Source organism: Pantherophis guttatus, chromosome 1 (genome assembly GCF_059756535.1).
Source record: "Pantherophis guttatus breed Tessera chromosome 1, ASM5975653v1, whole genome shotgun sequence".
NCBI lineage: Eukaryota > Metazoa > Chordata > Lepidosauria > Squamata > Colubridae > Pantherophis > Pantherophis guttatus.
The window spans coordinates 22,959,357-22,986,316 of record NC_142063.1 but is presented as its reverse complement, the minus strand read 5'-3'; the positions used below and the strand labels follow the sequence as shown (position 1 = coordinate 22,986,316).

At 39.1% G+C, this 26,960-nt stretch overlaps 1 protein-coding gene and 1 long non-coding RNA gene across 3 annotated transcripts; both read right to left on the bottom strand.

Moving 5' to 3' along the window:
- Nucleotides 1-5,035: 5,035 nt before the first annotated feature.
- On the bottom strand, nucleotides 5,036-16,210 carry MED26 (mediator complex subunit 26). Of its 2 annotated transcripts, none has more exons than XM_087894644.1 (3): nucleotides 15,839-16,210; nucleotides 10,020-10,730; nucleotides 5,036-7,884 (listed from the first exon to the last, which is right to left on the bottom strand). In XM_087894644.1, the coding sequence occupies exons 2-3, from the start codon at nucleotides 10,020-10,022 to the stop codon at nucleotides 6,208-6,210; spliced, it is 1,680 nt and encodes a 559-aa protein (XP_087750770.1). In that variant the 5' UTR covers nucleotides 10,023-10,730; nucleotides 15,839-16,210; the 3' UTR covers nucleotides 5,036-6,207. The 2 variants fall into 2 exon arrangements, with proteins under 2 accessions (XP_087750770.1, XP_034293446.1); XM_034437555.3 differs by having other exon boundaries at nucleotides 10,656-10,730.
- Nucleotides 16,211-18,563: 2,353 nt separating this feature from the next.
- LOC148116355 (uncharacterized) lies at nucleotides 18,564-26,913 on the bottom strand. Its single transcript, XR_015734384.1, has 2 exons — nucleotides 26,756-26,913; nucleotides 18,564-21,847 (listed from the first exon to the last, which is right to left on the bottom strand). It is a non-coding gene; the product is annotated as an uncharacterized LOC148116355 (long non-coding RNA).
- Nucleotides 26,914-26,960: the final 47 nt, after the last annotated feature.

The following is a 26,960-nucleotide window of genomic DNA, read 5'->3' as shown; positions in this document are numbered from 1 at the left end:
TTCCAAATCTGTTAAGCAATATCACCGATAAAATTAGGCTCTCTTTTTTCCTTGGAATAACATATGGAGAAGGCGCAAACTCCATCTCTTCCAAGCCCAAAGCCCCACATTGCTCATTTATTCACGCCTGCACTTGCGTACAGTAGTCCTTGATTTAACAACAGTTCACATAGTGACCGTTGGAAGTTACGGCACTCAAAAAAATGTCTTATGACATGACTATTATAGCATCATGTGATTTACATTCAGATGCTTGACAACTGACTCCTATTTATGATGATTGCAGTTGTCCTGGGGTCATGGTGCAAACGTCTGACAAGCCAACTCGATTGGGGGGGTAACCAGATTCACTTAACAACCGTGCTTAACAACTGCAGTGATTCACTTAACAAATGTGGCAAGAAAAACCGTAAAATGTGGCAAAACAAATTTCTCACTTAGCAACATAGGTTTTCGGCTCATTTGTGGTCATAAATTGAGGATTACCTGCATTTCTACATACCATCAGGTGCTGTAGATGCAGTCAAAAGCGTTGATCTTATGCCGCTGCCAGGGAAACTAAGAACAGTATCTCTAAAATGAGAAGGTAACAGGCTGACAATGCTCACCTTAGCATCATTTCTACTTAAGCGTACGCAAGCTGTCGGTGGTTACTCTTGTACAGACAACAAAGCGTTGCTTATCCTCGAGTAATGTACACAACCATTGAAGCAGATCTCACAAAATAAAGTCCAAAACATGAAATGTATCGAGGATTCCACTAGGATTTGCACAAAGCAGAGAAAGTGATTCTGTTTAAACTCAAGATAAAACACAAGGAATATTCCAAGTTTGTTGGATTCTGCAGAATAAAAAATTTTGAGTGTCTTGTTCCATCTTCAAACAAAATTCTTCATATCAAAGTCAGAATACTCACATTGCCAATTTAGATGTCATAATATTTTCAAGTGTTTTGCATACCAATATTTCATGTTTCTGCAAAGTAGACTGGGCCTGAGAAATGTATTTGCCACAGCAATACAATTCAACATGTTATTTGAATTACATCTTTAAGTGTTTGACAGTGTTCTAAAAAAAAAAAGCATAATTACAATAAGCCTATAACTCATGCTTGTCCCTCCTTTTCTTTCCCAGTGTCTGGAGTGGGATAGTCTAGCAAATGATGACTTGGCGAAGATCCTGAAGTCCTCAAGATGCCTTAAAAGCCTCAGTTTGCAGGCTAACCCCTTCTGAATTTTCTGAATTTTACTTTGCTAAATTGCCCATTTTTCTTTTGCTGCAAAGAATTAAGTGCAGCTATTTGCATCCTATTTTAATGTTTTAAAAAGTTTAAATAGTGCAGATGCTATGCTTGTGGGCTCAGGTCAGGTTTCTTTGACATATTGTACACATTTCTATTGTTTAAATTTGTTTTGCCTTGTTTTCCCATTTTGTTTTATTAGTTTATTTATTTTTGCAAAATATATATATAAACATTGACAAAATACCCAGTATAAAATAAAGCGATGTACACAACGTTCATTCCTTCAATCCCACCTCACCAAGACGAAGGTCTGGCTAAGAAATTGTGACTGCCCAAATGTCTCCCAGTGAATTAGAATCTAATTTTTTCCAATCACAATCCAATACCAGCAGCACTCGCCACACTGACTTACTAAAAAAAAAAATCAAATCAGCCTATGTTCAAAACCTAACATGAATTTAAAGAAAATAAATTTAAAATTAGCTACAGGCAAACAGAGGAATTGCGGGCCAAGAGAAGTAAATATTCTTACAATGATATCTCCAGGCAGGGATTGTGGGTTGGAAATACCACCTCAGAACTATCCAAAGAACAGATTCACATTACTTAGTAAACCACATCAATGGGTCTCAATGTGATGACCAAACCTACAAACTAAATCATTTTAAGGGAAAAAAAGCCTTAATATCCACTCCATATTCAATATTAGTCACTGGGTAAGGCTCTATCTATTCATGATTCACAGTATCATTCAAACCTTGAAGTAAGGGTTAACAAAGTTGGTTATTTTTTCGGGCATCTGAAACAAAATTGAGAACATCCACAAGAGAAGAGTTTCCCCAGCACATTCTTATCTCATCCTTTCTCTCCCATGCATATGGGAGAGGCTGAAATAGGAACTAGAAGAGGTTACAGGAAGAAGGTACCGGAAGTCGTTTTCTCTCACACTACCTGTTAACTCTGATTCTCATCAGGCCATTGTGGAATTTTTACAACAGCATTTTTTAAAAAACCAGGAATTGACAGCCACAAAAATAGCTGAGACATCAACTCAAGCCATTGCTCCCAGTATAATTATACCAGTCTTCTTTGTTTGATCATCTGGCATCAGATTACTTGGCTGAGTAACTAAACCACAGGTAGTGCTAGACTGTTAGGCATCTTGTGCAAACACACACTCAATTATGGTGGAGCTACTGGGAGCAGGAATATTGCATACCGTATGCAGAGGGAAGGTTGTGCTAGTCAGCAAAGGTTAAAAGATCTTATCCGGTCATTTTTTTTTTCTGTTCCTACTGTAGTAGCTTTAAGTAGATGGCCTTAAGCTTTAAACAAATATCAGAAAATGACAAAAGAGCTTCATTTATTGGATTCTTGCATAGAAATTGATGCAGAAAATAAGGGGAAGAAATAAGAAAACAATGTTTTGACAGATTTAGAGCTTACTTTTCTGCAACTGCTTGAAAAAAACAACCACCTCAGCATGTTTTCATGGGTGAAACTGGCTAGAATAAGTCAGACTGGATTTTTGGCTATTCCATTCCAGTTCTGAAGACACATAGGATGGTAAAAAAACAACTGTGTGAGGAATAGGGAGGCAGTGACTCTCCAGGTTATTCTCAGCAGCCAGTCAATGATGCGGAATACGGAGAATTGTATCTAAATGTCACAAATTCCCCTCACTAGCAAACATAAAACGCCTCTTACTGTATGAACTAGAACTATATACACTCCCCTGAAACATGTCTGTTTGGGAAACGCAGTTTTATTTATAGAGACTGCACATCTGTTGCCTAGAACTTGGTATAGCATAGAAAGTTTTTTTTAAAAAAAGACTAATACTGTATATGCTTCCAAACTATCAATTGGAAAAACAAAGTCCAACTAATCCAAAAACAGATCAACACATGCCCTTCCAGGTGCATTGGACTGGAACTCCCACAAACCCTGTCATCAGTCATGCTAACTTAAGACCAAGAAGTTACACAGAACGCAACACCAGGCAGAGATTTCAAGCCTTCTGAGCGTCTTCATGGATGAACGTTTTAAAAAATCTCTTGGGCTGAAGTTCAACATTTGCTTGATCACGTTTTACTAGCTAGCCAAAGGCTAAGTACATAAATTGCTTTTTCTCCTGACAAAAAACCAAAGATTTTGCAAAAACACATCCTGATTGTCATCCAATTAAAGAAGCTGTGTGATTAAATATTCAAGGACTATTCACGTAGTCCTTGACTTGCAATAGTTCATTTAGGGACCATTCAGTTACAATGGTACTGAAAAAGTGACTTATGATCATTTTTCAGAGTTACAACCTTTGCAGCATCCCCATGGTCATGTAATCAAAATTCAGATGCTTAGCAATAGATTCATATTTATGACCGTTGAAGTTTCCCAGGATCACGTGATCCCCTTTTGCAAACTTCTGACAAGCTAAGTCAATGGGGAAGCCAGATTCACTTAACAACCATGTTAACAACTGCAGTGATTGACTTAACAAATGTGGCAAGGAAAGTCCTAAAATGGGGCAAAGTTCACTTAACAACTGTTTCACTTAGCAACAGAAATGTTGGGCTCAATTGTGGTCGTAATTTGAAGACTACCTGTAGTTTAAATCTAAAGGCACACTTTGTTTTGACATTGCAGTGGAAAAGCTATGCCTTTCAAGGTATTACTGGACTAAAACTCTGCCACAATTTCTAGTAACTGGTGATGAGAGCACAGTAAAGTGAAGATCTAAAATATAATTAAATTATATAACACTTTTCATAGACAATTATAAAATACTTTGCAAATTAAAATACAGGTAGTCTTTAACTTACCATAATTGGGCCTAGAACATCCGTTAAGCAATGCAATTGAGTTGTGTCCAATTTTAGAACTTTTAGTATGGCTGTCAAATCAATCACTGGTCATTAAGCCAATCCAGCTTCCTCCATTGACTGTTTGTTGGAAGCCCCCTGGGAAGAAGGTTGCAATGGTGATCATGTGACTTCAGACACCAATCCTTGCACCTATGGTCATTGCAGTGTCCCCATGGTCATGTGACCAAAATTCAGGCGTGTTGGCAACTGGCATGTATTTACAACAGTTGTAAATGCATGCCAGTTGCCGCAGCGCCTGAATTTTGGTTGTATGACCATGGGGACACTGCAATGGCCATAGGTGCAAGGACTGGTCAGAAGTCACTTTTTAAATCACTGTCATAACTATGAACAGTTATTAAACAAATGTTGCAAGTCAAGAACTACCTGTATAAAACAAATTGTTATCTTTAGTTTTCCTGGATATTGTGAGAGATATTTCTAAGCATTGTCTGCAGCTGAGGTTCTTCTGTTGAGGACTGGAGACAATAACCAAACTGGGCATTTGAGTGGAATGTTAGAATCATGCTCAAAAAACATGCAGGACCAGGACAAAGACTAAAGTTGATTTAATTTAAAGGTACACTTAATTGAATCTGAATTAATTAAATGCAATTAATATTACACCCCATATATTTAATAACTCTTCTCTCACTGATACAGTTAACAATTCAGTAGCTCTTTTGAAGAGAGTTCTGGGAGCTGCAGCCAAGGCAGATGTGGGAGGAGAGGATATACAGGGCCCCATGGCCTCAAGTTATGCATCTCTAGTCACAGACTTAATGGGTGCAGAAAACATACATTTTAGAAGTTTAATCTTTTAATTGCCCAACAGGAGACAAGAAGAACTCTGCTTCCACTCGCAACCCCATTTATAAACCCTCATCTATACCTGGCCATTTTTGAAATATTAGAAAGTGACAGTGTATTTTGTGCAAATTTTTTTATTTCCACATTTATATCACAATGTGTCCACTGAAAGGACCAATAGCAAAGTTGCTCCCTTCTGTGCCCAAGAACACAGAAGTCTAGTTACTGTACATTCACTAAGGCTGTTTTTGCAAGTCGCTTTTGTGATGGATATCCATAAGGCAAACAATATCTAAAGGAATGGTAACAAGTATATTTCCAGCATACAAACAGGCTTCTGTCTCCCCCTTCACAGGACATTTACAAACTAGTAGCACCCTCGGTACAAGTTGGAATTTTTTTTTTTTTGTTAAACAGAAAAAAATAAACAAAACAAAAAAACCCACCAATTTTTCCCCCTTGCTTTCCCGTAGAAAATCTGCAGAAAGGGTCAACGTGCGTTAGGCTGGTGGTGGTGCTGCTGGGAGAACTGTGAACACTTTTTTGCAGCATTTCATGGATCTGAATTGAAACTGAAACCAGACTACGCCCCGTGAAAGTCTACCGAATGCTGAGCCGAAGGTGGGCATCTCTCTCTCTCTCTCTCTCTCTCTCTCTCTCTCTCTCTCTCTCTCTCTCTCTGGCCCTTCCTGCACCGCAGAGCACATATCATTGCAAGTCACATCTCCACATCAGGGGGATTTTTGAAGAGAGATGTAACGCAAAGAAGAACTACCTACAGTTTTGCACAGTTCATTTTAAAACATCTCACTGCCATATTATTTCTTTTTAAGAAAATCAAATCAAGACAAATAAATAGACTCAACTACTCTTGTGTTAAATGTTTCATTTCCACAATGACCCACCTGTACCTGCCTGACCTTGGATTTCTGGCATTCACAAATAGCTGGAAACGGTTTTCACCTTTGGAAAACGAACACTTTTGTTTTGCTTTGTTTCTAACAGCTGGCTTGCTAGAGTTCAGAACTCTACTTGTGTTTTTTTTTTAATCAAACCTTTTGTTATGCCTCCCTTTGCACTTTTGTTAGTAAACTGGTAGCAGCACTTCACAAAAAAAAATTAAAATAAAATAACAGGAAAGAAGAAACTGCCAGCGTCCAGCTCTCTGATACACCCTCTCTGCTTTGTGAGCCTCTTTCAGCGTGATGGGGGGTAGATGGGGGGATGGCACAGCACCTGCCCACTTTACTAACCTGCCAGTGTAAAAAAAGCATCTTAGCAAAACTGTACTCAGTCTAGGCAGACGTAAGGCAGGATGTTCAGGCGCCCCTCATCCCCATGTGGATCGAGTGATATGCATTGCGTCCAATCATACCAGTTACCCTGTGTATCATAACATCCATTCACGCCAGGCCAGTGTTGGCTGCATATCCTGTCAAGGTCATCCTGTGTCACCTCCCGTGTTACCCCAGGCAAGTCTGCAGGTTTGCTGTGTGGAGCCAGGACATGAGTTTTCCGGGCTTCTCTCCTAGTGCTTTCCTCCTGCTTTAAATATTCAGACATGAAGTAGTGAGCCCCTGGAGTCTGCACCCCTGAGGAGGATAGCAAACTACTCTGCCTGTTTAAATAGGACTGAATTATTTCATTCCGGGACAATTCTTTCCAATTCGTTTGTTCAAAGGGACTCTGCAGAGGTGGCTTCGGCTCCTGCTTATCTGTGCCTGTCCTGTGCTGCTCAGCAAGAGCAGGAAGATCCACCTGCAAAGAGTCCCTCTGTGCTAATGTCTTGATCTCGCCCGTCATGGGGTCAAAAGTCAGTCGCCGCTCTTTTTTTAACCGTACAGGCTTGACCCCGCCTTCCATCAGCTGCCCGTCCAAGTTGACCGCGTGGTCTTTGGGCCGATACTTTTTCTTCTTCTTGCTGTCAGACCCTGAGGCAGCACTGTCACTGTCCATCCTTGAAGCATCTGGGGATAAGTCAACCAAGGGTGCCAAAGACTCTACTGAATGGGAGCCTGCTCCACTGCCGGGAGAGGCTCCTGCGCTGAGCTGAAGCTGGCCCTCGGGCACTCTTGGCTGCTCCTGATCATGAAGGGATGCTTCAGGGTCCACTTGATGAGATGCCTCCAGTCTCTTTGCTAGTGCTGGCTGTGGTGACAGCTGTACTAGAGAGGGGGGAGGTGGCGATAAGGGCACTGGAACATCCAGAAGAGGGGGCCGTGGGCATGGGGCAAGCGTCAAATTCTTGGGGGAGTACGTGGTATGTTGCCGAGCAAATGTTTCCAGCCTGACATTCCTGGGACTGAATGAGGAGCAACGGGGACTCCTAGGTTGGTTGGCAGCAGCTTCCTCTGCTTTGTCATGCTGCTGCTGCTGCAGCACTGCTGTTTTCAGCAGTAAGGATGTCCCGGAAGTTTTGAAGAGTCCTGGAGAGCTGGTGTGAGGCCGCACTGCATTGATGGGGATCTTGCTGGGCTTGTCATTTTCACTCACCTCATCCCTGTTGCCTTCTGGCCCTGGAAGAAGACTCACATCTGGAGGGCTAGGAAAGCTCTCTGGGCTTCCACCAATCCCATTGGTGGGAGGCGGAGAAGAGTTTTGTAATACTTCATAACTGGCTTTGGAAACTTTTGGCATCGGCAGAGGAAGACCATCCTTGGGTTCACCTTGCCTCTTCCGGTTCCCTGGCTTTGGAGAGTGCAGCTTTTGGACATCATTTCTATTCTTCACATCTTGAATGGGTTTAGATCCAATCACAGCCCCAGGAGAAGTTTCCACTCGGCAGTTGTGAGCCCCACCGTTGGCTGATCCAGGTGGATTTGGCAATCCTCTCAAGGTGGCTTCATTCTGTGAAACAGGCTCAATCAGCTTCTGCCAATTCCGCAACAGTTTTTTGGCCCGTTTAGCAAGCTCCTCATTCTTGGTTTTCTTCCTCACGTCATTGATGAGCTTCCCCAGCCGTGTTTCCTAAGGTTTTTTTTTTAAAAAAAGAACAACACAAAGAGGATTATTTTAAAAGACACCTCATCAAATATCATTAATGGAGAGACTTCTTTTGTTCTCTGCATGGGTATGTTCTGACAAAGCCCAGAAGAAGATAAGGAGTATAGGGCAATTCAATAGCTGACTTTGAGTCTCGTTTCTTAATCATAGTCAGAAAAGTGAGAAAAGTACAATTAAGGAGCAAGGAGCTTTGAGGTGGGAAATTATCCAGAAAACTTTCTTTGATTACATATTTTCCTAAAAAATTGTTTCTATTTTGAGAAATGGCTCCTTTTGCTAAAGTTAATTTGTAATCTGCAAAATATAAATCAAATAGGGCGGCTATATTTTGATAAAAATCTAATCGATTATAGCATCAAATTGTGTTTTTCACATGATTCAAATATGCTAAAATAAGAACATTAGAACAATTTTAATACTTTAACCACTAGTGTCATATAATGATTACGGTGTTGGGCTAGAGTAGAGACTCAGCTTCCAATCTACCCACAACTACACAAGGTCTCTGAGTGACTTTAAGCTAGTCGCTCACTCTCAGTCCAGCCTACTTCAAAAAGCTACCGTATCATTATGGGGAAAAAACAGAGCCATTACTAGATGCAGCGCACTATGGGCTTTTAAATCAAATAAATGATCATCTTCCTAAAACTTCAATCAATACAAAGCCACTGTTGTATTTTCAAAAATATACATTAAACCCAAATAAATATTTGGATTTATTTAAATACATTCTTAACATTTATAATATCAATGCTACAATAAGTGCATTTTTCAAATACTTTGACTTATTTAATATTACACTGAAAAAATACTTTGTGTAGCATTTGAGTCAAACCTATGTTTAAGGAAGTAAAAAATCAAATTGGTAGGTAAAGCAGAATGTTCTCTGGTTAATTTTTTTCTATAATCATATCAAACATGAGTATGTACACAAATCTAGTGTTGCAGAATATCCTTATAAAGACCAACTCCATCCAAATATATCTTGAAATGGCAGAATAAATCAAGCTGGTACCATTGTAAGTGAATCAAAGTCAACAAAGGAAATGCAAGCCATTCTTGCACTTAATAAGGTAGGTCAAGCAGAGAATCATCTCATCTGCAAATGAAATTTATAGCATCAACCAGTTATGAATTACTCTCTCTTTCTGACTGATGCTGGCAGAAAGCTGTGGGCAGCTTCCATGGAATTCCACAAGCTACAGCAATAGGTGAGCTGTTAACAAGTTCAGGCAAGCTGTCAATACTCATTCTTTATATGAGTCAATTTTTTTATCACAAGGAAAGTTTAAAATTCATGAACTGCCACAAAATTTGGACATTTTATAATAGGTGACTTTATCTAGTTCGCTAAGGTTCAAAGTGACCTATCTGCAAATGTTCACAAAAATTAACTGCAAAAGCTTGATGTGAATCTGCCCTTGCTTGTTGCATTTCCTTTAAATGACTCTGATCAAGTTCCATTTGGTTACGATAATAACTTTGGCCAAAATATGTCAGGTAAAGGACTTAAGTGTCTGTCTTCTCAGAGGACCGAATCTTAGCAGGCAAGAAATGAAAGCGGTGCTTTATTATTATTTTTTTGTGAAGCCGTATGCTTAAATCATGTTTATTATTCTTAGTCTTGTTTATATTATTCTTATTTCTACTTGTTTTCATGCATTTGCTTATATTAAATCAGACTGGGGAGTTTCCAAAGCCTTGAATAATTAAAAATATTTACAGTACGTTCCAAGCACATCCTGGTAAGTTCCTAGCACATTTGTCTAGCTTAAAAGGCTCACATCTTTATCAACCATAATAATTCACTGCTTGGGTGTCCTTCTCTCCTTTAATCAACAGATGGATAGAGGAAGGTGGAAAAAAAAAGCCACGCGATCAAAAAAAGTCAGTTCTGCCTTATTCATTATGACATATACACTTCCGGTCGGAGGACATTATAAAATTCTGAAACTGAAAAATAGTACACACATATAAAAAAAGGTTTACGGGAATTACAAGAAATAGTGGTAGCTGGTTTAAATCTGCTGGGCTTGTCTTCTTGTCAAGAAAAAGAATCTAAAAATTCAATTATTTCAAGAAAGAAGAAGTAAAACCACCATAATTCTTGGATGAACAGCTTCCTCTGCCCTCCCATAGTGGAGGTGACATTAAGGGTGACTTCAGAATGTCAGTCAAAATAGAGACTGGGAATGTAAGATTGTATGATTGCTGGGACACCTGAAGCTTTTTTGGCCTTCACAGACAGACCAGTAAAATCCTGTTGTTTGCCGCTTTTCTTGTGTCAAAACAGTGAGAGCACATTTCTCTCAATCACAAAGTATTAGTCAAGCCTAACAAGAAGTTGAATGTAAGTATTCATACTGGAATAAGCTAGGTGATACATATAACTCCTCCTCCTCCTCCTTCTTGTGCCAAAGCAGTCATCGGATGTTGGTGATCATGTTGGCAATCCTATTTTTATCAACAGTTGCACAAAAAAGTGGTGTTGAGTTTTGTCCAAACCAGTCCCTTATATTTTGAAGCCATGATGTTCTTCTGCCTGGACCTTGTTTGCCTTCAATCTTTCCTTGGAGGATTAAGTGAAGTATTTTTCCCGGTGTCACATCACATGTCCTCCTACATCCTCCTATAACTCTTCCTACAACTTTAAATACCATGCCTACTTTTGGCATTTTCTAGTATTCTATGCTTTTTTTCTTATCGGCAAAAGAATACTTGCTGTAGGAACAAACCTCAAGTGCCTCTTTGGTGATGGGGTATTTCTCCAAGCTGGAGATCACTTCCAGTACTGCCACCATGTTATGTATCTGTGGAGAAAAATCAACAGAAAGTAAGTATCCTTTTATAGAAAAGCTTATGCTTCAGCTACACCATGTTATGCCACACTGGACAGTAGAGCTGCCTATGTCAGTGGACTCCCTGGAATTCCCCACATGAGAATTGAAATATTTGAAGCAGGTAGTGTCAAAAGATGATGCTTTTTCTGCTGAAAATATATTTGCCTAGAACTCTTTTCTGCTTGGGGTTGCCTACTTTTTTATGGTAAGTGAAAACATTTCTAATTCTCTGGGTTTCTTCGGTGTCACCTGTAGACACATGACTTAAATAGATTGTTTCCAGTATACTGCATCTCATTTTATTCGGCTACTCTAAAATTTATTATTGCCAGAATTGGGATTTTATTCTCAATCTTAGTTATATAAAGCAGCTTAATTGTTCTACATGAAGAATGGCTTGAAGGGGTGTCTAATAAATAAAACACATAACTAGATTTGCCATAAATAAGATGTCCTTGGTCCATAGCATTGGCTCCAAAATTAAGGTGATTATGATCATTTCCCTGGACGTACCAGATGCCGTAACACCAGCTCAGTGACCTACATTATGAAACTGTACCTTCTTAACTTTACATGCCATTATCAGGACAAGTTCATACACACATATGTAACGAAACACATTTCCACATTTCCATTATTTTTATCTTCTTCCTCATGACATGCAACACAAATCTGCAGTGGATACTCTCCCAACTGATAGTAGCAATCCCCAGGAGTGAAGCAGTAAATTTGCAGCATTTTTAAAAAATGAGTGTTCAACTATTCTGTCCCTTACTGTATGAAACGTTTATGAAAAAGACCGCTAAGGAAGAGAATATTGCAAAGTTACCAACAGAAAAAGTAAATTAAATGAATTAATAATCTATGGCTGGCAATAGTGAGGCACTTTTATTAAGACCAACTAAAAAGACCTAAGTTCACCAGTAACTCACATTTTTTATAAATAATTCTCCTACTGTAGTATATAAAGATTGGAGGTATCTTGGAGATTGTATAGTCCAACCTAGTGCCCAGTAAAAGAAAACCACACAATTCTTTTAAATTTATTTACTAAACTGTTGCCTATGAAGTATGGGTTCTACTGTACATAGCACTAAGGCAGAAAACATAAACGAGAGTCTGAAGTAAACTACTTATTTTTTAAAAAATATTTATACATCATCTATTTTATAAAAATATGGTTTAAAATTTAAAAAGGAGAAATAATCAGCTGAGAATGAGGCTGACTAGGAAAAGACAAGGAAATAAATGTGTTTTAACACAATTATTCTGCTTTATTTAGTGAGGCTGGGGTCATCTCAATCCACCATAAAACAGCTGCAAGATACCACTTCAAACAGCCTGGAGGCAAAAGTTACCACATAGGGACAAAAGGTGTGTCTAGACCAGGGGTGCTTAAATCTGGCCCTGGAGATAGCAAAGGGTCAGCCTGCAGTGCCTCTGGCAGCCAAAACGCCCCCCCACCCCCCGCACCCCGTTTTGGCCAGCAAAGTGCTGCAGGAGGCCGTGCAGGCCGAAAACGGAGTGCAGCGCAGCCACGCATGGCCCCCATGTCCTGTTTTGGCCAGCAGAGTGCTGGAGGCCGTCCAAGCCAAAAACGGGGCATGGCACAGTCGCACTCGCCCCCAAGTCCTGTTTTGGCTGACAAAGTGCTGCAGGAGGCCGTCAAGGCTCAAAATGGGGCACAGGGGGCCACGTGCGCCCCCCATGCCCTGTTTTCACCGGCAAGGTGCTGCAGGAGGTGTCCATCCCATTACCCCCCTCCCCAAGGAGAATGCTGATACAGCCCTCAAAGAAATCCAGTTTGACAGCCATGGTCTAGACAGACACACAATACTTTCCACAATACCAGTGTCATATTAACCTAGGCAACAAATAAAAATCAGTATAGCATTTAAGGTATTCTCAGAAGAGGACTGAGATAAATCAGGTTTACAAGTAATCCTCCACTTACAACCACAATTGTGACCAATATTTCTGTTATTAGATAAGATATTGGTTAAGTGAGTTTTGCCCCATTTTATGACCTTTCTTTCCATAGATGTTAAGTGTAACTACAGCTGTTAAGTTAGTAACAATGTTGTGAAGTGACTGTGGCTTTTTCACTGACTTTACTTGTTAGAAAGTGATCACATGATCCCGGGACGCTGCAACCATCATAAATAAGCGTCAGTTGCCAGGCATCTAAATTTTGATCTAGTGACCATGGGGAATGCTGCAATGGTTGTAAGTGCAAAAAATTGTCATAACTCACTTTTTTCAGTGCCATTGTAACTTTGAATGGTCACTACATGATCTAGTGTAAGTTTTTTTTTTTTGCTTTAATTTATATGCCGCCCTTCTCCGGAGACTCAGGGTGGTTTACAATGCATTAAGCAATAGCCTTCATACTTTTGTATATTTATACAAAGTCAGCTTATTGCCCCCACAATCTGGGTCCTCATTTTACTTTTGAAAGGATGGAAGGCTGAGTCAACCTTGAGGACTACTGTCCATGAAATGACCATGAAAGCTCATTGAGTGATTTTGGCCTGTCACTCTCTCTCAATGCAGCTAACTCATAGGGGTGTTGTAATAAGGAAAAGAACTTGGAGGGAGCACTATGTATGCTACCCTGTTTCCCCCAAAATAAGACATCCCCTGATAATAAGCCCAATCGGGCTTTTGAGCGCATGGCAATAAGGCCAAGCGCTTATTTCAGGGTTCAAAAAAATATAAGACAGGGTCTTATTTTGGGGAAACACGGTATGTGTGCTCTACATTATGAAATAGTCACTTTATATCAGGGTAAAGATACATGGCATGTAAACAATCCTGTTGTAGAAGAGCCAATTGACTCTTGCAGGTTTCCCTTAAGCTTTCATTCTGAGGAACAGTATAGCATAAATTAAAACAAGTCAATAAACAGTCCTACATTTGAAAGAAAAAAATGGCATAACTTCCTGATGTATCTTAAGAATACATACGTCTGATAAAGCGTATACTATCCTCCAAACATTTGAAGGATAAGTCACATACTTAAAATAAGAAACCAAAACATACATAAACATGCAAATATATTCAGACTTTCTCGAAAGAATGAAAGCTTAAAGGAAGCCTGCAAGAGTCAATTGGCTCTTCCACAACAGGACTGTTTACATGCCATATATCTTTACCCTGATATAAAGTGACTATTTCCATAAATGTAGTGCGCAGTAGAGAAAAGCACATCCAGACTATATTTTTTACTTACTCACAGTGATATAAAAGAACTCATAAACACAGCCTCTCTACTTATGGCAGCTGAAGGAACAACTGCCAAAGAAGAGTGAGTAGTAACGCAAGGGCCTGATTTGAAATATGGCAAATGATAAACTCCCAAGAATTCTTAACAAAGGCCAGCACAGTGGTTTTAGTTCAGCTTAATATAATTGTCAGTATAAATGTTATGCCTAACAAATTTTGAGAATAATTTGTTTCTTTAGCTTTCATATATATGGGATTTTTATTTGGGATGTTTCCATGCAGATAAACATAATTTTATGCACTTTCCATTGGGCCTCATTTAAAATAAGCAAATTATATACATGATATACCAGATGAGTAATTTACAACAGTTACTGTAGTTACTCACTAGAGCTACTACACTATCGGACAAAATGTTTTAAGTAAAAGGTAACATTTTTTATTTTCCTAGAAGGTATAATAAATAAAAATAAACTCATTATAAGAAGTTTATATTGAATAAGAAGTCCAAAGATTCAGGAGAACTACGCTTTGCTTAAATAATATCCATCTCACCCCTCAAAAACAGGCTTATAAGAGCAGCATAGAAAGGAATAGTTGCAGGAAATACAGGCTGGGTGTGGAGGAATTAGGAGATGCCGCAAGCTGAAGTAATAAATAATTTTATAAATTTCAAAGGAGTACAGCTCAGTACCCTGCTTTACAAATACCGAAGACCCTGTCTTATATTTTTTTCGAACCCTGAAATAGGCGTTTGGCCTTATTGCCATGCTCTCAAAAGCCCAATTGGGCTTATTATCAGGGGATGTCTTATTTTGGGGGAAACAGGGTATATTGGGACTTGAAGAACTAGAACAAAAATGCAGTAAAATTTCCCTGCTCTGACCCATAGAATATGATTGTACAAAGCTGATTCACACATACCTAACACAGGAAGATTAGGGACAATACACAAAAGCAAAGCAAGAGAAGGCAAAGAAAAGATGCTCTTATATTAGTACAGAACGCATAGATGCTTTGAGAAAGAGGTAAAATGAAGTATTTCAAGAAGCCCTTAAAACAGAAAATATTAGCCCAAACCATCACAAGCCACCCTCCTCAGCCCCAGCAAATAAATACCAAATTCTTGCTCACTGGCAGACCATCATTGTCTAGCTCTGAGCCATGCTACACAAGTTATGCTATTCTGAAGAAGCAAAAAAGCGGAGGGAAAAATGGTGTCAGACAGAAAACACTATATGTTTGGGTAACTGGGGAAAGAGAACGAGAGTACAGTTAATGATCAGCAAAGGACTAAAAATAAGCTTCAGGCAGCATTAATTATTGGGCATTACAGAATACAGTTCGGAAGATTATAAAAGAGACTCTAGAAGGGGACTATAGACAAGAAGCTTTTTCTCGCAGTGCCTACTTTTTGGCAAAATATGGAAGAGGAGGGGGAGGGGGAATTGCTCCAGTAGCCTGGCAAATGGAGGAACACAGAGAGAAGCCAACAAGAGGGTAGAGCTTTTAGAACCAAAACCTTCCTGCCACCATCCCTAGCAGAAGTATAACTGGTTTAGATAAAGAAATCTATGGACTGACTGTCTCTCTCTCAGACCCCCACAATCTAACTACAGGGATCCTACTACCCCTAAGCAGGATAAAAGGTGGTTCTCATTCTCCCTAATCCTTGACCAAGACCTCTAGAGCCGGCTGCCCTACACATGTGGTGGACTACAATCCACCATACTTAAGAGTCAGCATGGTTAATGTCACCTGGGACTAACAGGGACTGTGGAGTAACAGAAAAACAGACAAGTAGTTTGAGACAAGCTGCTCATTCCCTGCTGGACATATCACGCTTTACTCACATTGCTGTTGGGGTCGATGGCCTGCAGCAGCCGGTCCCTGATCTGCTGCGGGGACGGTCCCGGAGCCGCTGTCATTGCCTCCCTGGGGGAGGAAGAGCCCCGGGCCCAGCAGATTGGGGGCGAGAGGAGGCCCCACCGTCCTCCCCTCCTCCCTCCCTCTCTTTCTCACTCGCCGGCCTCGCCGCGGGGCAACTGGAGCCGCATGTTCCGCCGGGCTCAAGCGCCCCACCGGTCAGGGGGAGGAAGGCTATCACGACTGCTCGAGAAGAACGGGAAGAAAATAGCCTCGCCCGACTCGTCCTAGACCCACCGGGGCCGCCGCTCGGCTCCGCTCGGCTCCACCGAGGAGACGGAGGAGGAGGCCGAGCTCAACTGTGGGCAGGAGCCAGCCCCGCGCAGTGCATCCTGGGACACGCCCGACGCTGACGGCGCCCGACGCACAGACGCAGAACGTCGCGTCTGTGACGTCACGACGCAGGGCGTCGGGTACTCCCGCCAAGAGGATTGAGTTTGCTTGGAGGTGGGGGTTGGGGGGCGGGGAGGAAGGGTGAGAACTCGGCATTCTGTTCGTTCAGTGCGTGTGTCCGCGATTGTCACTCGCAGGCGGGAAAAGTCGGAGCCATCCGCGCCTGCGCAGAAGATCCCGCGGAGGTGGCTGGAGAGGGGTTAGCGGGAGATCGACTGAGGCGGCGGCGGAAGGCTTTAGAAACGGCAAAAAGGCGGGAAAAGCGCCGCTTCTGTCACTCGCGCTGCTTGACCAGATATTTTTGATTATTTTAATTATAATCCGTTTGCAAAGTACGAACATATTTTTCTGTCTTCGCGCTTCATACTCGTTATGTCAGATCTATTTCCTGTCATCTTGCTAGTAACGAAACCGATCCTCACTTTATTTACAAACTGGTAACAAATTATAATTCTGGAGGGGTAAAACAGGCTTCTCTTCTGAGGGGCGGCTATATAATTTGATCATTATTTACCCCTATTAATAAAATTATTTCTCGCGCGATCATCTTGGAAGGTGGGGAACGTTTTCTCTCCTCAAGATTTTTTTTCCCCTTAGGGGCACCATTACCACTGAAGACTACAATTCCCAACGGGCATACGTTTAATGAATCCAAGTTTGAATGCAGCTGTCACTTTAATACGTTTTTTCTATTCCAGCACAGCTACTCAAGAGGCGCACGTTGCTGATCAACACAATTTCCCCAAGTAATGGAAGCAGACAGGTTATCTAAGTGAGCAAAAAGATAACCAAAATGATGTTGCAGTCCTTGATTCTGAATAATCTTCCAATATGGAAAAGAGAAAATAGGTGAAAAGGACCAAACAATGAGCTATGGAGAAAAGAAGCACTTTAAATTTTTCTTTCAGTTTACGCATACAACTCCTTATTTTTTTGTAACTTAAAGGTATTGGGCATTGATCAGCTGATTTTCATCCATCTTGTGTTGGATTATTGCTATTATATGGAAAACAGTTTAGGGGAAGAATCTAATATGGCAGTTCTTGATCATTGAAATTTATGTCCTGATTCTTGGTACTTTTATCCATCAGTCATTACTTTGATCGTCTGGATTTGGGCACCTCTGTTTCAGCCCACTCCCACTTGACATTCCATATTTATGCACCTCTGCATTTAAAAGGATCGTATGTAGCACTAAACTGAGTGAAGGCATAATATAGTTCATTAAGCTTATTATACATCACCATCACCAAAAATGTCATTTGCTAGGCAAGTCTGTAAACAGTTTACATTCTACTCAAAAACGGATGCCCTCTGTTTCAGTTAGCCGTTGATTTCAGTATTTGATTTGAAATACCCTTTCAACACAGCACATTTATCCTAGTCATTCAGATAATTAATGGCAGATTTCCCAAAATATAGACATGTGTCATAACAATCTCTCAGTAATTCAGCATTAGAGTGTTTTGTTCTCTATTAGTGAAACCACCAATATAATAAAAAGGAAAAATGTGGGCTTATTTCGAGTACATTGTATACGTAGTTCTCAATTTAAAACCACAACTGAGTCCCAAATTTATGTTGCTAAGTGAAACATTTGTTAAGTGAATTTTGCCCCGTTTTATGACTTTTCTTGCCATAATTCTTAAGGAAATCATTGCAGTTGTTAAGTTAGTAACACAATTGTTAAATGAATTTGGCTTCCCCAATGATTTTGCTTATCACATGACCCTGGGAAACTGGAACTGATGAGTCAGTGCCAAGCATCTGAATTTTGGTCATGTGACCATGGAGATGCTGCAACTGTCATGTGAAAAATGGTCATAAGTCACTTTTTTCAGTTTCGTAACTGAATGGTCACTAAATGCAGGATCCAATCTGAATCATTCCACATGTACTAGAGCCAGGATTGGAACTGACCCAGATTAGATTCTGCAGCATTATTCTGGGACATGTATATTCACCTTCATTTGGCCACTAAATGAACTGTTATAAGTTGAGGACTACTTGTATTAACTCATTTTTGAAGTAGTCCTAGTAACCCTTATAAAATGCAGTCCTCAAGTATATAATCTAATGGAATAACAAAGAAGTTCTAATAAAAGTTACCAAAACTTGCTTTTCTTTCTCCATCTCTTTCTATTAAGAGGGTACTGATCAAGCATATACATGTTTGTGAGTCTATAAATTTAATTCAGGAAAGCATTCTTTTCTAATGTTGCTTATCCCCCCAAAAATATGGTAAATAATAATAAAATACCAACAAAAGTAAACTTCATTTTATTTCTGTATTCATGAAATGTTGTTTTGTGAACGCAAAATATGGAACATATTCCAATTTATTAGAAACAAAAGAATAGTCCTCTTAAAAGAACAATATAGAGAGAATGCAAACAGATTTGTATTAGATACTGAGAATATAAACTTGTTGAAAACATACAGAATAGAAAGACTGAGAGAAATTATTACTATGACAGTATACGGCAGATTGGCCATCAGGATGTAAAATGTGGATAGTACTTTCATAATGTAAATTATAACACTTTCACAGAAAACTCAGAATTAATGGGAAATTTCTGTTAAAACATCGGACTTCCCTAGCTGACAACTGCATCTGAAAAGTTCACGACAGATATGTTGTCTTTCTGCCTAGGAGTGGCACTCCAAACATCAGTCTTATTCACAGAAAGAACTGATGAAGTCCAAAAGGCAGCAATGTTACAAGTAAATTGAGGTGTTGTCTTAAAATTAGTAATGGGGGTATAAAACTCATGTGTAATACACTATATAGAAAATTTGGAAAGGTCAGTAAAGTTTGAGCAGAAATTCTGAAGGAATTAAGAACTGAGGGATGGAAGAGCTTATAAATTGAAATATTTAATAGTAATAGACATACACTGCTTTACAGTGCTTTACAGCCCTCTCAGTGGTTTACAGAGTCAGCATATTGCCTCCAACAATTTGGGTCCTCATTTTACCCACCTCAGAAGGATGGAAGGTTGAGTCAACCTTGAGTCTGGTGAGATTTGAACTGCCAAATGGCAGTCAGTCGGCAGTCAGCAGAAGTAGCTTGCAATACTGCAATCTAACCACTGTGTCACCACAGCTCATTGACCAGAATTGGGACCAGAATTTTTGTTACTAAGCAAGACTGTTAAGTGAGTCTCACCCAATGTTATGAATTTTTTGCCATACTTAAAACAAATCAACGTAGTTGCTAAATAAATCAAGTGGTCATTAAATGAATCCAGCTTCCCCTATTGACTTTGCCTGTCGGGAGCTGGCTAGGAAGATTACAAATGGCGGTCATATGGCCCCAGAATAATGCAACTTTGCTAGTTGCCAAGTGTCCAAATTGTGGTCACAGGACTGTGGTGTTGCTGCAATGATTATAAATGCTAGGATCCATTATAAGTCATTCTAATCAGTGTGATTGTAAGTTGTAGTAAACAAATGGTTTTAAGCTGAGGACTACCTGCATGAAAATGAAAAATAGGAGATATCTATATATCCAGGGTACCTGCTTGGGAAAATTTCATGATAAATATCATACAAAAGAGGAATTGAAACATTAAACAAGAATTATTTGGGTGTATCAGGTAACATTAAAAAAAGTCTTTGGAAAAAAAGGGGGGTTTCCTGGATGCATCTATCCAATGTTCTTCTCAATGTGCAGAAATCACTTAACTGCCTTCCAGGATTTTCCCCTAATTTCCCAGTTTATTTCAGAGCTGCAGACCAAAATTATTCATGTAGGACCAAAAAACACCTCCTATGCTATTTCTTTTTTAAGAAGATTCGGATATGTTTACTTCTACTTTCTCATTTTCCTGCTTTGATTATTCTGGAGCTCATTTATCAGCTAGGCCAGGGGTCAGCAACCTGTGGCTCTGGAGCCACCTGTGGCTCTTTCACCCCTCTGCTGCGGCTCCGTCACTCAAAATATGCATCACAACCGCCAATGTGCGACACCTGCCAGCACACGATTTATTGTGCTTTTCAACCCCAGATAGGCCAACCATGGATAAATCCAATAAAAGTTTTAGAGAAAACAGAACGTTTAATTCAACTACATATGCTAGTTTTATGGCCGCTCAAGAAATAGACAGGCACGGGAAGGGTTTTGTGGCTCCCGGTGTTTTCTGTGGGAAACGGATCCAAATGGCTCTTTGAGTGTTTAAGGTTGCAGACCCCTGAGCTAGGCTTTGAGCAAGGGGGATATATATGGGTATATGAATCAGTGGAGTTCACGATTCCCCCAAACTATTGTTTTCATACATTGTATGAACCTAAGGAAGTTTGATCCAGTTCAGCAAAGTTTGGCTAGTCCTACTGCAATGTACCACACTTAGTGGCGCCTTATCCCAAAGGTGCGTTTTCAAAAAGCAATGACTTCCTTCATTTTTTTCCTTGAAGACATTTCGCTTCTCATCCAAGAAGTTTCTGATTCAGTGAGACATCTTCAAGGAAAAACAGAAAGTTGAGTTGCCTTTTGAAAAAGCACCTTTGACGTAGATGACTGAGAATCTCTATCGACATTGCCTTATCTAGTTCACATAGGAATTATCTGTTGTATTGGGAACTGCCTTTTATTGTGTCTTCATTCTGGAACCTTTCCATGTGGTTCATAGACTGATATCTTCCTGGAGAAAACTCTGTTCTTTCAGCCGCTTGATGAGTCTCACATATTCCAATTTACATAAATATATATGTTCATTTGTACAAATACAAGGCACAAAGCTGAACATTATTACTATGCCATGGCATTATATAATAATCAGCATTATATTCTAGTGATAATATACCAGTATTAACAGCATTACCTGGTCAATTTATTCTGACAATATTCCCTTAAAGTCTCCAATCCAAATACTAACCAGAGCAAGATTATAATGGAAGTCATAGTAATTATGGAAAGTAGTGAAAGGTTGGACTGTTTTGCTTCCATCTTCTACCGTGATGACCTGGTTCGGTGGGTAGGTAAGTAGGTAGGTAGATAGATGATAGATGGATAGACAGACAGGCAGGCAGGCAGGCAGATTCATTCTACTCTAGATAGTAGTTACTGTATATTCTACTTTTCCATATACCCCGTTATACATCTCCATTCCAGCCTGAGCCAGTAATGCAATGAAAGTCCTTGTCCAATGCCCAAGCTTATAAAAAAATGGATGGAAATCACAGACTGGGGTTCAATCCCAGCAATACTGTTACTCCTCTATATAAGATATAGGAGAGCATCATTGTCAGAAGGTGAGAAAGGGATGAAGAAAAACATTTCCCCTCTTCCAACTAAATTGATGTTTATTTTTACATAAATATCATCAAGAGACTAAAAGAATGGAAATGGGCTGGTCACATAGTAAGAAGAACTGATGGCAGGTGGACCAAGGCATAGAATGGATCCCAGCTGATAAAAAAAGTGTCCATGAAAGAGACCTAAAACAACATCGATCGATGACATCAGCAAGTATTACAGGCCCAACTGGCAAAAGAAAGCTCAGAACTGTATTGGTTGGAAACATATGAAAGAGGCCTTCATCCTGCAGTGGAAAGACAATGGTTAGAATGATATGAAGTATGTAAATTATGCTTATACCTACTGCACAGTAGCCTCAGTTTAACAAATTAATAGATTTACATGCAGAGTGTTTTACAGTTCCTTAACTATCTTGCCTGCTTGCTTGCTCCCTCCCTTATCTCATGCAGTTGCTACTTATCAAACTTGGTTATTCTGTTAAACAGTGCAGTAGTTTCACTTTCAAGTTGCTTTTAGCCTAGAGAGGTGATGAAAAAGAGGGAATAACTCTTTCCTGAACTTCTTACAATCGAAATCCACCATGCTGGTCAAGCTTTTCCTTACTGACCTCTGGTCTGTTTTTTGTAAATGCAGCCTATCCTTTTCAGTGGTCTGCTCTGAAAATCTTTCTCTCTCAATCTTGCTTGCCCTTACTGAGTTCTACCACACGTTCCTCCTTCCCTGCTTTTTCCAGCAGCTTCAGTCCTAGCTCCTAAATTCATACAGTGTCTCCGGTTCATACTGCACAAACAGTATCAACAACCTCCCTCATGGCTTAACAAATCTGCTATTACAGGTAGTCCTTGACTTACAACCATTCATTTAGTGATCGTTCCAAGTTACAACAGCACTGAAAAAAGTGACTTATGACCATTGCACCATCCCCCATGGACAAGTGATCAAAATTTGGGCAGTAGGTAATTGGCATGTATTTATGACAACCGCACTGCTCTAGGGTCATGTGATCACCATTTGTAACCTTCCCAACTGGCTTCCAGTAAGCAAGGTCAATGGGGAAAGCCAGATTCACTAAACAGCACGAATCACTTAACTACAGTGATTTGCTTAACCACTGGGGCAAAAATGGTCATAAAACGGGGCACTACAACTCATTGTTGTCTAACAGTGGAAATTGTGGGCTCAGTTGTGATTGTAAGTGGAGAATTACCTGTACACAAAATGCAGACTGTTTGCTCACAGATGTCTTAAGCGACCATGAAGTTTCTAAGAGCCTACATGATACTTTGCATGGAGTTTGAAATAAACAAAAAATCTTAACCTTGGGATCAAATTGCAACTGCCATCTCAATTAAGGCAACACACTCTGTTCCAGAGAGCAAGAACATTTTGTTTCTTAGCAATAGCACCCATCCGTGAAAAATCCTCCCCCCAGAAATCCAGTTGGCTCCATCACCTTTAGGAAACTGTGTTATGCAGAAGCACGTTTATTTATGATCTGTCATAATTAGACTCTTTAATGTCATTTCCCTGGTTATAATAATTTATTAAAAGCATGGGGATGATTAGAGTTGTTATATAGAAGGCAGAGGAGAATTTTGGTACTTCCAGACTGACTTTTTTTGAAAAAAAGTTGGCAGCCTATTTGAGAATTCAGCTAATCAGTTATCATTTAAGGACACTACACAGCTGTATAACTCAACTGTAAAAGGCAGATGGGGTTTATGAGAGATCTCTCTGAGAAATAAATCTACTGTTCTTATTTACCTTAGGACGAATTTTGAGGCTCTCTATTCAGAATTTTTCCTGATAGAAAAGTGTGCCAAAACAGAATTTAGAAGACTGAATTAAAAAGTCTGGGAATGAAGCATAAGACCAAACTCTGCCATACAGAGTAATTAATTCCCTTTTTCTATGTAGTCCCAACAAAGGTAGAATTACAGAATAATCCTTCTTACACCTTTTGTACTAAAAAATATGTAACTATTACAGCATGAAGTTTTATCTTACATTATGTGGTGAATTTGTGCCTATCTAGAACCTGCCCCTCCAGATTTATTTATTTGAAACGTTTACCTAGCCGCCTAACTTATAACCAACTCTGGGTGTTTCCCAATCAATTATCCCTATTTATTTAATATTCTTAGATAGTATCATCTATGCAGTGGGCATGATTTTGGACAGATTTAATGACTGAACAAATTTAATATGCTCCTTACAACTTGACTATTCAACAATTATAAAATATTTGTGGTAAAAATAAGTTTAAATTAAGTTAAATTAAAATCATACAACAAAGCAATGATAATATTACCTATTCACCCAAAGCCAGAATAATTTTAAGAAGCTTCTGGAAGGCTACTTAATAATATGTGAGAATGACCTTGAGAGATAAGGGGAAGAGATGCTGCTGAGGGAATGATCAGAGAAAAGGGGGGAGCCCACAACTAAATAACAGGGAGAGAAAGAAACTTAGAAAAAATCCATCCTAAATTATCAGGTAGTTAAAAACAGATGGCAGGAGTTAATGTAGCCTTACAATAAACTACAATTAGCTCAATTTATCTTTTTGTCTGGCCTACTTGGGAGACTGACAACTATTACATAATGACAACACCGATTTCGCCTCCAAGAAGAAATTCCAGAGGACAGGGGCCATCACAAACAACATATAATTAGTATACCCTGTAATGGCTATATATTTTTATACCAAGAGATAAAATAGGACAGACCTCTGAAACAGAACAGTAAGCTTATCTGTCAGGAGGGCCAAAGTTTTATGATTATTTTATTCAATTGTTGTATGCCATCCAGTTGCTTTTTTAAAAAGATGGGTGGCTATTCAATTTGATAAATAAATGAAGTTTTAAGTATATTTTTTTTAATTTAGACACTTCTCCACAAAAATAAAAAAACTATGAGCTGTTTGAGACCAAAATGCAATTTAGCTGAACACCTTCTCAACTTTCTCTGAAGTCAAATGAAAGCAACAGAATGCTTTCTGTTCAACAAATCACTTCTGAAACCCTAAGGAGCAAGGAGGTATTTCCACGGGCGGCAGAGTAGGAGCCTATAGAATTTCTAGACGGTTGCTAATTAAACAAACCCACCTAGTGGATGTCCAGTAAACCACAGTTGGCTTCCCACTGGTTAAAATTAAATTACTATGAATAAGTCTCTATGGAGATTCTCAACCATCCATGTCATGGTTATCTCAAAGGTGCTTTTCCAAAATGGCAAATGGACTTTCCTGTTTCTTTCTTTGAAAATGTTTCACTTCTCATCCAAGAAGTCCAGATGCCTTCTGGAAAAGCACCTTTGGGACTACTGTGAATAAACAAGTCTCATGATACCTTTAACAAGTTTAAGATTCACATACCATATTCAGTCCACATGCTTCATCTTAACTACATTTTGTTGAGAAAGTCCAAATGGCCTATTTATACATAGCTAAGCCACAGACAATGGCAAACTACTTTGAAAATCTTGCCAAGAAAACTATAGGAACTACTGCAGGTAGTCCCCAGGAGTCAACAATGACACAAAAGCACGATTTTTTTAAAAAAAGCATACATCTGGATTACAAATAATGATTGAATTCATATTGCACTTCTTTGAAACCAAGTAAGACTATTCACCCAGATGTTTGGCAAGGAAGAGTAAGATCATCTTATTTGCCATATTTTATTTTTATGTTTTACTGATTTTATTGCAATTTCTTCTGACTGTTGTGAACTACCTGCCCCTCCAGATTTATTTATTTAAAGAGTTGAGAGTTGGACACCATGAAATAAATGACATTAAGCACTTATCTTTTATTAATATTTGAAGTATTTGCCCCAAGAAATATAGAGAAACTATTTTATCATAAGATTCAGCTAGATCTATGTATTCTGTCCTTCTTGGTAAAGATTACATTTTTTTTCTGCCTGTATCTTTGATAGTAAAATCTAAATCGATAAGTGAATTACTTTTATTTAATTTAAAAGTAATGAGTATTTTCAAAAATCACAGTGTAAGCTCTGAAAAACCTCACAGAAGCATTTAGGCATGTTCCTTGTTTCCAGAAGCTCCATAGACAAAAACTCTATAAAGAAGCAAGTATTAAGCAATTAATATTCTGCTTGCATTTCAAATCCCTTTTGCTGTGAGAGTTGTTTTTCTAATGCTGATTGTCTCTCTAGTGATTATTAACCTGAATCTATAGGGGTTGACATTGAATTGTATTTACCAAATGCTTTAATCTGGTTTTTAGTTTAGGAATAATTACTAAAAACACTAACAGTGATCATGAGTTCTTCAGTAAAATTAGCTGAATTGAGTTCCAATGAATTTTTAAGATTTCAGGCCCCCTGGTAGAAACTGATTCTAGCGACTGCCATTTATTTTTCTATCTGCAGAAAGTTCTCTCAGGAGCTCAGATCTTTTGTATATGTATGTGTTTTATTTCATGGCTGTTCACCGCCCTGAGTCCTTCGGGAGTAGGGCGGTATAGAAATTCAATAAAATAAAATAAATAAAATAAAAATAAATATAGCAAACCTGTTTTGATCACAAAGTTGATAGTTTCATTGTTCCAGTTGAATGAAACTTTTAACTTGATATGGTCTGCTTTCCATGATCAGAATGGTTCCTAATTTTTGTCTGCAAGCTGAATATCAGATGTTGGATTAACTCTGACCAAAGGTTGTCCCAAAAGTGTTTTTCAAAAGGCAACTGGACTTTGTTTTTTGTTTTTTTTGAAAAAGTTTTGCTTCTCATCCAAGAAGTTCTTCAGTTCTGATTCTTAGCCGAGAAGCAAAATGTTTTCAAGGAAAAAACAAAAAAAGTCCAGTTGCCTTTTGAAAAGTATCTTCGGGACAACCATGATGTGGATGATTGAGAATCTCTATAGACAACTTGACCAAATGGATATTTAAGCACTTCCATAGAATCCTAATGACAATCCATTAGCAAAGTATATTGCTTAAATCCATATTCATACAGCAGCATGTCATCTCATCTACACCGGCCTAGTGAGTTTATTTGGATTCATGCTGTCATGAAATGACTGTTCTTGAAAGGAATATAAACATCATGAAAGGAATACAAATAATAGAGTTAGCCACAGCTCTGTTTTTTAAGAGCAGCTTTCCTCCTTTTCTGAATCCTGCATATTGCTGTTACAAAAGAATAATGTGAATTCTGCCCTCACCTTTCCCATGAGGCCGATAGGGCAGGAACAAGAATCAGGCCCCAGTCTTATGGAATAATTTACTTAGTATGTAAGGATGCCTCATTCATCCCACCATTTAATATTCAGGAGGGAAGCGAAAACAATCTTCGTTTGCTGAGCTGATGCTGTGTTATCATCTGTAAAATGCAATATTTATTTTGATTATTAGTTCTATTATTTGTAA

Excerpts from the sequence above, each read along its gene's own strand:
- MED26 (XM_034437555.3), bottom strand. The coding sequence starts at position 15,913 with ATGACAGCGGCTCCGGGACCGTCCCCGCAGCAGATCAGGGACCGGCTG. Across the intron at positions 10,731-15,838 it reads CCATCGACCCCAACAGCAAT|ATACATAACATGGTGGCAGT; the intron begins GTGAGTAAAGCG and ends TTTTCTCCACAG. Across the intron at positions 7,885-10,655 it reads TCACCAAAGAGGCACTTGAG|GAAACACGGCTGGGGAAGCT; the intron begins GTTTGTTCCTAC and ends AAAAAACCTTAG.